The sequence below is a fragment of the Suillus discolor genome (genome assembly GCF_016758755.1).
Source record: "Suillus discolor strain FC423 chromosome Unknown F5147scaffold_122, whole genome shotgun sequence".
Taxonomy (NCBI): domain Eukaryota; kingdom Fungi; phylum Basidiomycota; class Agaricomycetes; order Boletales; family Suillaceae; genus Suillus; species Suillus discolor.
The window spans coordinates 92,847-103,606 of record NW_024541369.1 but is presented as its reverse complement, the minus strand read 5'-3'; the positions used below and the strand labels follow the sequence as shown (position 1 = coordinate 103,606).

Below are 10,760 nucleotides of genomic sequence, written 5' to 3'. Positions count from 1 at the left end.
ATCCTCTGGCCGACCTTTTTGTGCTAGAGTTCAAACAACTATCGCACCAGAGACGGCCAAACGTTTCAGAACTTTGGGCAGTGCCAAAGTAATCATCGGTCGATCATGAGCGCTTGAGCTCCGTTGTTGTAGCTCTGCATCCTCATCATCTGAATAAAACAGCGGAGCGGAAGCGATTCTGTCTTTGCGAAGATGTTTCTGAGATGATCCGGCAGCCGGAATAGCTGCACCCTCAGCAAGCCATCAAGAGGCGCCCCGATAACCGGCAAGTTCGAAGGACCTGATACTGCATGTGTTTTGACTGAGCGCCTCTTTTCCGGGGACATCGGTTTATATTCGGGTTCACTATCAGAGTCTGGTATTCGATGATTTCTTCAGCCCATTAGACTTGGTACTGGGGCGGGTCGCGGTAGTATCCTTCGCTTTTGCGACCGAGGCTGCTGACTTTGATTACGAGTTACTCTGGATGTCGTAGGAAGTAGTTCGGGGGAAGAAGGGATGTCAATGACCTCCATGACGGTTGGACTTTAAGTGCGAGGAGCCACAACTGGCAAGTCAGTCGGGTTTTGCATTTATGTCTGAGCATAAAAATATACATATTGTCGTCAAAGGCAATTAAATTGCTACATTGTGGATTGTTCAACGTTCAGATACGGTCATTGTTGACTAAGCCACGCGCTGGGTGATTCCACTGACAGATGTTGGTGATGGTGATATTCAATATCACCGTGACAGCACACCTTGATGGTAGTACCCAAGTATGCGTGTTCGAAATACAGGCATTGTCGATTCAATGGTTCACAGGTATGTCCGCCACATTGATAGTACCAAAGCTTCATTGCGCCGCAGGGATGCCGCTCAATGGTCATGAACAAAGCAGTATCAGTGTGGACCAAAGGTCATTCCCGGTAGCGTCTCCTAGGCAATTTCTCGTCCAGCGCAAATATTCGGATGTGGAGACCTAACTATTCCAGCACTCGCTCGCACCACCTCACCATGTGACGAGGAAAGCCCCGTAACAGGATCTTCTCTCCCGAGGGCCACGCACCCCATTCCTAGAGCTCATTATATACGCCTGCAAAACATGAGGTAAACATGCGTGCTTTTCTAGGTTCAATATTCATTCTTTGTTTAATGTTGCTCTGTAGCGTAATCGTGGAAATGCCACCAGCAGGACAAGGTATTCAAACAGCAGCCACCACCACCACCTCGTCAGCAGGGCCGCACTTCCGCGTCGAACATATTCCGGAGACTAGTTAATTAACGACTCCGAGTCTGGCCAGATACTTCCCGCGTCTCTCATGCACTTGACAAGCCTGTCTGCAGGCCCAGTTACTTCCTGCTCCCGCTAGGTTTCCTCTCTGTCAACTGAGCTTGAATGATTTCCTTTGCTGTGTATCAGAAGTGTGGAATTTTTCGACGCTCCACATGGAATCACCCTCGTCACGGTGTGACCGGCCTGCTCCACCAATCAAGCAACTTCGAGGATCACGCTTGCGCTTACGCCTTCGTTCCTTTATTTGCTAGACTCAAAGCTCAAAACTATTATTTAGACATGTCTCGTACCGGTATCACCTACAGGTGCAAACCCCAAGGACACATCAAAGACACTGCAAGGCATTGCCAAGCGTGATCATATGGATCTTGTTTTGCAATAGTATTAGCAAGATCTATTCCTTAAGTGGCACATTTAGCGGGCGATCAGGTAAACACATCATTTGCATGACGGCAGTCCTGCCACCTCTAGCTTTGCTCGTACGTGGCATGTGGCACTATGGGAGATTGGATAACAAATGTGGCTGTCGGGTTTGATAAGAACACCGAGGACATACCAGCACCACCTGATATATTCGAGCGTGGACCGATCAATCAGCGCCATAATGCCATGGATGCCCGAGCCAGTTGCACGAAAATGAATAGTGGAATACAGCAATTATGATCTAGACTGTGATGATATCAGCAACGAGCCTGACTTTGGCTCACACACGACTCAGGGGATAACGACAGGGCAATACTGCTCAAGCGGATGCAGATACAATCCCATCATCAGCGTCCTATGCACTATGGTTCCCAGATCTTGGTAAGTTTTGGGTCTCGGCTGCACCACTGCTGCCGATCCAGGAACGCTGATCGGACAAATTTGCATACAGGAGGCCTAGGAGGGCTCCAATGGCTGTCCATCGACTGCCACGGCGGCTGACTCTTCAACTGGTCTAGAAGGTTGGCTTTGCAAGTACCACGGGGTGGAAGGGCCAGGCAATGGGGAAAGTAAGTCACTAAATATGGCAATGGATAACACAAACTTTTGCTGTTCGTGGCGTGGGGTAGAATCTTCCCTGACAGCCTGCTCAAATGCAGTTATTGAAGGTGCGGTACTCTGTGGCACTATTGTGCGTTTTGTTGGTGAAACGCTTGCGCCACGTTGGTAAGGTGACTCAACCCGACGTCTTTCAGTTGGGATCTCAGGCAACGGGGTGTCACCGAGATCATCGTCGGTACTGTGGGAAAAGCCCACCACAGCACGCTTTAGTGAGGGCCTTTGCTGGCGTGACATCCTGTGTTTTGGCTTTCATGGCGGACTTGTATGGAGACTTCTGTGGCGGGGTAGAAGGGCGAGTACGGTGTTTCGAAGGCGTCCCAGGAGAATTCATTTCTTGTAGCTGAGATTTGATGCGGCCGGCGACTATATCACATTCCTTTTCGAGGGCCTTTATGACAGATTTGAACGCAGGTAGAGCCATGGTTTTGACAAAGTGGTTTTTCTTGCACCCCTTGAACAAAATAACGCGAGTAAGGGATATTAAAAAGATATATCATGCAGACCTTCATGATCTGACATATCCAGTAAGATACGGTACAAGTCACCATACTGGCTTGATGACGGGTACGAAATACATCAACCTTGAGGATACTGCCTTCTGCTTCGCACATTGCAACCGAGGCTTTTTGTGACACTTCGTTATTATCCGGTCTATGAACAATTATCAGATGCCAAACAATAGTAATGGGGAAACAGTGCACCTTCTGATGGACGCGAGGTACACGCAGAATCGGATGCCTGGAAGTGCACTTGGATGAGCGACGAGAAACGCAGAGTCAGGCCCAGTCTTGGCTTTTGCAAGTCGGAGAATCACCTGAGGCTGTGCTTTCTCATATGTTTCTCCGGAGCATATATAGTGTGTGTTTCAAGTGCTGCTTCCATCAAAAAGGTGCACGCCACGGTGGAAGAACAAGACGCGGCGTCCATCAGAAGGTGCACTGTTTCCCCATTACTATTGTTTGGCATCTGATAATTGTTCATAGACCGGATAATAACGAAGTGTCACAAAAAGCCTCGGTTGCAATGTGCGAAGCAGAAGGCAGTATCCTCAAGGTTGATGTATTTCGTACCCGTCATCAAGCCAGTATGGTGACTTGTACCGTATCTTACTGGATATGTCAGATCATGAAGGTCTGCATGATATATCTTTTTAATATCCCTTACTCGCGTTATTTTGTTCAAGGGGTGCAAGAAAAACCACTTTGTCAAAACCATGGCTCTACCTGCGTTCAAATCTGTCATAAAGGCCCTCGAAAAGGAATGTGATATAGTCGCCGGCCGCATCAAATCTCAGCTACAAGAAATGAATTCTCCTGGGACGCCTTCGAAACACCGTACTCGCCCTTCTACCCCGCCACAGAAGTCTCCATACAAGTCCGCCATGAAAGCCAAAACACAGGATGTCACGCCAGCAAAGGCCCTCACTAAAGCGTGCTGTGGTGGGCTTTTCCCACAGTACCGACGATGATCTCGGTGACACCCCGTTGCCTGAGATCCCAACTGAAAGACGTCGGGTTGAGTCACCTTACCAACGTGGCGCAAGCGTTTCACCAACAAAACGCACAATAGTGCCACAGAGTACCGCACCTTCAATAACTGCATTTGAGCAGGCTGTCAGGGAAGATTCTACCCCACGCCACGAACAGCAAAAGTTTGTGTTATCCATTGCCATATTTAGTGACTTACTTTCCCCATTGCCTGGCCCTTCCACCCCGTGGTACTTGCAAAGCCAACCTTCTAGACCAGTTGAAGAGTCAGCCGCCGTGGCAGTCGATGGACAGCCATTGGAGCCCTCCTAGGCCTCCTGTATGCAAATTTGTCCGATCAGCGTTCCTGGATCGGCAGCAGTGGTGCAGCCGAGACCCAAAACTTACCAAGATCTGGGAACCATAGTGCATAGGACGCTGATGATGGGATTGTATCTGCATCCGCTTGAGCAGTATTGCCCTGTCGTTATCCCCTGAGTCGTGTGTGAGCCAAAGTCAGGCTCGTTGCTGATATCATCACAGTCTAGATCATAATTGCTGTATTCCACTATTCATTTTCGTGCAACTGGCTCGGGCATCCATGGCATTATGGCGCTGATTGATCGGTCCACGCTCGAATATATCAGGTGGTGCTGGTATGTCCTCGGTGTTCTTATCAAACCCGACAGCCACATTTGTTATCCAATCTCCCATAGTGCCACATGCCACGTACGAGCAAAGCTAGAGGTGGCAGGACTGCCGTCATGCAAATGATGTGTTTACCTGATCGCCCGCTAAATGTGCCACTTAAGGAATAGATCTTGCTAATACTATTGCAAAACAAGATCCATATGATCACGCTTGGCAATGCCTTGCAGTGTCTTTGATGTGTCCTTGGGTTTGCACCTGTAGGTGATACCGGTACGAGACATGTCTAAATAATAGTTTTGAGCTTTGAGTCTAGCAAATAAAGGAACGAAGGCGTAAGCGCAAGCGTGATCCTCGAAGTTGCTTGATTGGTGGAGCAGGCCGGTCACACCGTGACGAGGGTGATTCCATGTGGAGCGTCGAAAAATTCCACACTTCTGATACACAGCAAAGGAAATCATTCAAGCTCAGTTGACAGAGAGGAAACCTAGCGGGAGCAGGAAGTAACTGGGCCTGCAGACAGGCTTGTCAAGTGCATGAGAGACGCGGGAAGTATCTGGCCAGACTCGGAGTCGTTAATTAACTAGTCTCCGGAATATGTTCGACGCGGAAGTGCGGCCCTGCTGACGAGGTGGTGGTGGTGGCTGCTGTTTGAATACCTTGTCCTGCTGGTGGCATTTCCACGATTACGCTACAGAGCAACATTAAACAAAGAATGAATATTGAACCTAGAAAAGCACGCATGTTTACCTCATGTTTTGCAGGCGTATATAATGAGCTCTAGGAATGGGGTGCGTGGCCCTCGGGAGAGAAGATCCTGTTACGGGGGCTTTCCTCGTCACATGGTGAGGTGGTGCGAGCGAGTGCTGGAATAGTTAGGTCTCCACATCCGAATATTTGCGCTGGACGAGAAATTGCCTAGGAGACGCTACCGGGAATGACCTTTGGTCCACACTGATACTGCTTTGTTCATGACCATTGAGCGGCATCCCTGCGGCGCAATGAAGCTTTGGTACTATCAATGTGGCGGACATACCTGTGAACCATTGAATCGACAATGCCTGTATTTCGAACACGCATACTTGGGTACTACCATCAAGGTGTGCTGTCACGGTGATATTGAATATCACCATCACCAACATCTGCCAGTGGAATCACCCAGCGCGTGGCTTAGTCAACAATGACCGTATCTGAACGTTGAACAATCCACAATGTAGCAATTTAATTGCCTTTGACGACAATATGTATATTTTTATGCTCAGACATAAATGCAAAACCCGACTGACTTGCCAGTTGTGGCTCCTCGCACTTAAAGTCCAACCGTCATGGAGGTCATTGACATCCCTTCTTCCCCCGAACTACTTCCTACGACATCCAGAGTAACTCGTAATCAAAGTCAGCAGCCTCGGTCGCAAAAGCGAAGGATACTACCGCGACCGCCACCAGTACCAAGTCTATGGGCTGAAGAAATCATCGAAATAACAGACTCTGATAGTGAACCCGAATATAAACCGATGTCCCCGGAAAAGAGGCGCTCAGTCAAAACACATGCAGTACCAGGTCCTTCGAACTTGCCGGTTATCGGGGCGCCTCTTGATGGCTTGCTTGAGGGTGCAGCTATTCCGGCTGCCGGATCATCTCAGAAACATCTTCGCAAAGACAGAATCGCTTCCGCTCCGCTGTTTTATTCAGATGATGAGGATGCAGAGCTACAACAACGGAGCTCAAGCGCTCATGATCGACCGATGATTACTTTGGCACTGCCCAAAGTTCTGAAACGTTTGGCCGTCTCTGGTGCGATAGTTGTTTGAACTCTAGCACAAAAAGGTCGGCCAGAGGATGGTCTTCCCGTGTCTCATCGACTACACAATCCCAGCATGGATGGAGGAGATTGCCTCTCAGCAGAACCTCAAACTTTCACGCCAAATATCTCATTGTCATGGCAGACACTCGCGCCAACATCCTACTCGCTTACACCCGCGATGAGCACCAGTTCTCACATTGACAAGTATTGACGTGTTCCCGAGTCCGTCGGTTGAACCAATCTTTGTTGAAATCGAATCTGCATCCCCAATAACCATGGCCGCCATCATTGGAGGAACTGTGGCAGGAGTCGCGCTTCTAGCTCTCCTACTAACCTGTATCATAGTGCGATTAACTCGCACAGGACAAAGATCATCTGTGACCCCTTTCAATCTTTCCTCAACTGCACAGCGCAACATCGCCGTTCCGAGTCCTCTGAGCGGTAGAGGCACATTCATCATCCACCCTGAACATTTCGATTCTTGTACCACACAGAATTCTAGGGATGGATCTCCGTCTACCCCGTCCCGTGTCGATCCCATACCATTTCAGTTATTCAATGATAGTAGCACCTCTCCGTCCACTGTTGCAAGGCGCCGACGGTTCTACGAGCTAGAAAAGCTGCATCCGTCTTGTGCCCATTCTCCAGATGGTTATTGCCATGATAATGGAGATAATCGGGCTGAACACATAGTTGCAAGTGATTGTTCCCGAGAGCCAAGCGAAGAGCTACCAGCTTACCCTCGTTCGATGGCTTCTTCGAGAAGCAGAAATGCAGATCATGATCATGATGTCCTTCCTAGCTCTCATCCTTCCTTATAAACACTAGACACTCTCATGGACACTTTCGCAATGCATTGGTCGTCAGGATCATGAACGATGTAGCATTATCTTGTATCCTTGTCGTCGGACTAGTCTTCCCCTTCGTAGTAAATCACTGGTGTGTTTATTAGCATGTCTATTTATACGCTCATCGGTCCTCCCTCCCGAGAAAAATAATCGCAAGGAATGTACTGACGTATGTATATGTGCGTCATGCACGGACATTGAAATATTGACTAGTGGTCGTGTTCGCATTGCCTTGGTTAGACCGCGCCTAGTAGATGATGCGTGGCGCCCGCACATATCTTTGCAAGATGATCACGCGCTACATTCAGACGAAGAGTGGGCTTAATTACATAAGTGGCTCGCGCTTTTTCCCTCGAGCCAATGAAAATCGTTTATCGTTTATCGAATGACTTATGGTAGTTTTCCTGATGTGTGCAATTCTTTGAGCAGCAGCAAGTGTGTTATCTGAGGACTTAGCATGGAATCCTGGATTGATATGTTATCTAAAGCCTCTGCACCATCTCTCTCGTTTGCCCACCACCTTTCTCGTTGCATCCCGCCCCGTCTGATCATGTCATTCCCGCCATCTATGATCAATGATTATGTAAGATTGTGACAGACCTTTGGTGCTGACAGACCTCACCCGGTAACTCCTGGGTAACACTGACAAAGACTTCACACAGACATAGATGCAGACCTGAACGCGGAGTCTGCGCAGACCTCACACAGACTTCCCATTTCCTGGATGTCCTCGGTTGGACAGTGCGATCTTTTCCCAGGCGAGTTGATATGACCTTACATAATACAGACTGCCACCGTTTCAACTGACAATATTATGTAAGCACAGCGTGACCTTCAAGTTCCGACGCACCCAGCGGAAACTGCATGTACTTGGAGAAGCACGAGGAATATGGCCTCTTCCCGTTCGCCAGTCCCAACGTGCCAATGGTCTCTCTTATGAGAAGTCTATGGGCCCATTTTCAGCTGAAATTGACGCGATAATAATTAGCACAGACGCTAATCCTACACTACGTGTTTCGCGGGTAGTAGATTTTTTTTTGGTACGTTTTATTCGCTAAACCCCCGCAGACAGCAACCCGAGCCGCAAAGACCGATGTCGCTATTCCGACTCGCATACCCGGGACAACTATAAGCGCAGCTCCATTCTTCCAGCGCACCACTATATTACATGTCATGACGAATGCTATCCGTGTGCTGGAGCCCGGTATGATATTCCTACGAACTTTTTGCGTTGGTGACTATAATAAGGTGGAATTAAGGCGGTGATGAAGGACGAGTCATCAAAGATATGGACGGTAGTTTGCCTCGGGCAAAAATCAAATCATGCAGTATTTGCGATCCCTTTGTACTTATCCTGCGAGAAGACGAGTTTATCGGTCTTTTTATTGGTGAAACGGAGCGAGGAAAGATTCGATGCAAGGATATGTCTCCAATGGGTGACAAGGTATGTCTGATTTCGTCAGGCATTGACTTTTTGGGATGAAGCTAGCTAATATGATTTCTATAGATCTGGTCACTACCGAAGTCGACTGTGGTATTCTCGACCACTGGAGAATATACTTACTCTCCTGCTGCATTGTCTTTACCACAAGAGCCGCCCATAAAGCCTCAGGATATTGACATCGATCAAATTCTCGTTGCACCATTAGGCTAGACGTCTTTGGTTCCTCATATGTTTGTAATTAATCAGCAGTCTTGTGATTCATCTATTAAGATTTGCGACAGGTTCTCTCGCATTCGGAAAATATGGCCATTTATGAAGCCTTGTCGGCGCCTGCTCCCACCGAAAAAAAGCAGATCGTCCATTACCTAGCCTACGGACTGCATTTTTGAAGGTCAAGTTCTACAAAGTCGTGTCGAAAACCTTTGAAATCTAGAGAGTTAGGAAACGGAGAAAACTGCGCTTGCAGAGCGTAAGAGAATCTCGCGAACATTTGTTCCATTTATGACTTCCCAAAATATGGAGTGTATCCTTGACGGCGTTTTCTTCACGGGTGATAGGCCACGCTGGATCATAGCTACTGATAAGGGTGGATTAGGGGTGGTACCCTCGGGACATACTGTCGTTTACGCATTCACTGCGTGTTCTCTTTGGGAGTCCAAGGGAGATTTCCTCCTGTATTCTGACGAGGTTTGTGTGCGGTACGCTGAAAAGTCAAGACGCTCACTACTCGTTCATGGATTTAATTTAGGGTCGAGTGACACTCCTTGAATGGGCTCTAGAAGTCCAACTTGACAGTTGTCTACCGTACCGCAGCGTTCCTCGATCTCGCACATACTCTAACGTTGTATTCGAACATTCGGCTTCGTTGTTAGTGGCCGCTTCCTCATTACAGGGCTCGGTTTGCTTCCTACGACGAAGACGGCAGCATTATTTGGGAGCCTGATGGTTTGCGTTCCGGTATCATGTCCGAGGCATCCTTATCTGACAATCATTCAGGGAATGGCGTTTCTTTCCTTTATGCCGACTGCTCGACGCTCGAGCTGATTTCGCCGGAACGTTGGGTTACGATGGATGGGTGCGTTTGCTCTTGATCGTAACTGGCAGCGGCGTTGATGCATTGGCCAGTTACGAATTTGCATCCGATGAATTTGTCGACGCCCTAACTTGTGTCTCTCTTGAAACAACGAGCACGGAAAGTGGGAGCAAGAATTGCATTGCTGTGGAAACGACGATCAACCGAGGAGAAGACTTGGCTGTAAAGGGAGCGGTATGTTATGTTTCACCGTCCACCATGCTCTTCGGCCGATTTATTTTCGAGGCTGTTGAAGTTGTTTCCGATGCTAATTGGACGCCGAACAGATGGTACAAATTGAAGCTGCGAGTGAGGGACGACGCGAAAGGCCCTGCGACAGCTATGTGCGGCATAAATGGTTATCTTGTGTCATCTATGGGCCGGAAGGCAAACAGGCTGCTCTGTATGCAACGTTGCGTTAATAATCCCTGCAGAATTTTTGTTCGCGCTCTTGATCTGGATGAACGTTTAGTTGGCGTCTGCGTTACATCGCTCTGCTCGATGGAGAATCTTCTCCTGATCGGAGATGCCGCGAAGAGTGTCTGGCTTGTGGCTTTTCAAGTGCGACGTTTGCGTCTATTCTATGTTTCTCTTATGAACGAGCGTTTTGTAGGAGGATCCGTATAAACTCGTCACACTCGCAAAGGTTCTGCGCGTTGATGACAAGGAGTTCAAGATAAAGCACAGTAATAAGACATCATCGCCAGAATGGTAAGACCTTCCTTCCTGGTTCATAGTTTCGCCTCTCGACCTTTATTCTAGGAATGAATCCTTAGATTTTTCCGCCAGCGCACACATGTCAAGATTGTGTCTCTCGATTTATGACCATAAGACGCGCGGGAAAGATAAGCTATTAGCTGAAGGCGAGGTTGACGTACGCTAAGGCTTCTTGACCGTGGTACGATTTTGCTCATGGATTCGATTAGATCTAGCGGCACATACAAGTCGGCCGGTCGACAGTTGCTGAGGTCACCGTCGAGCTTCAAGGCGGCGGACTTGCGCACCTCCGTCTCGAATTTGATGCAGAGAATAATCCACTAGCACGACACGCGTCTGTCGCGTCCCTTGAACGATCGCAGCTACCGGCTTCGTCATCAAGATTCAGCATTAGGGGTCGCAGACCAGGGTTCAACGAGAACAACTGATTTACGGCGTAAG

General features: G+C 48.5%; 4 protein-coding genes across 4 annotated transcripts; all 4 read left to right on the top strand.

The window, feature by feature from the left end:
* Positions 1-1,600: 1,600 nt before the first annotated feature.
* F5147DRAFT_764717 (uncharacterized protein) lies at positions 1,601-4,119 on the top strand (the record flags this gene model as incomplete). Its single annotated transcript, XM_041440727.1, has 11 exons — positions 1,601-1,919; positions 1,995-2,080; positions 2,218-2,268; positions 2,368-2,390; positions 2,455-2,529; positions 2,846-2,884; positions 3,017-3,176; positions 3,210-3,253; positions 3,304-3,451; positions 3,504-3,751; positions 3,777-4,119. The coding sequence occupies exons 1-11, from the start codon at positions 1,775-1,777 to the stop codon at positions 4,117-4,119; spliced, it is 1,362 nt and encodes a 453-aa protein (XP_041285535.1). The 5' UTR covers positions 1,601-1,774.
* Positions 4,120-5,759: 1,640 nt separating this feature from the next.
* F5147DRAFT_781034 (uncharacterized protein) lies at positions 5,760-6,449 on the top strand (the record flags this gene model as incomplete). Its single annotated transcript, XM_041442559.1, has 2 exons — positions 5,760-6,228; positions 6,262-6,449. The coding sequence occupies 2 exons, from the start codon at positions 5,760-5,762 to the stop codon at positions 6,447-6,449; spliced, it is 657 nt and encodes a 218-aa protein (XP_041285534.1).
* A 64-nt stretch (positions 6,450-6,513) lies between these two features.
* Positions 6,514-8,740, top strand: F5147DRAFT_781033 (uncharacterized protein; the record flags this gene model as incomplete). Its single annotated transcript, XM_041442558.1, has 6 exons — positions 6,514-6,889; positions 6,939-6,982; positions 7,908-8,126; positions 8,155-8,290; positions 8,346-8,530; positions 8,594-8,740. 6 exons carry the CDS (start codon positions 6,514-6,516, stop codon positions 8,738-8,740), a joined length of 1,107 nt encoding a protein of 368 aa, XP_041285533.1.
* A 291-nt stretch (positions 8,741-9,031) lies between these two features.
* F5147DRAFT_781032 (CPSF A subunit region-domain-containing protein) lies at positions 9,032-10,747 on the top strand (the record flags this gene model as incomplete). The annotated part of the gene is made up of 8 exons (XM_041442557.1): positions 9,032-9,217; positions 9,279-9,344; positions 9,403-9,475; positions 9,527-9,605; positions 9,656-10,163; positions 10,216-10,313; positions 10,365-10,476; positions 10,535-10,747. 8 exons carry the CDS (start codon positions 9,032-9,034, stop codon positions 10,745-10,747), a joined length of 1,335 nt encoding a protein of 444 aa, XP_041285532.1.
* Between the last annotated feature and the right edge of the window lie 13 nt (positions 10,748-10,760).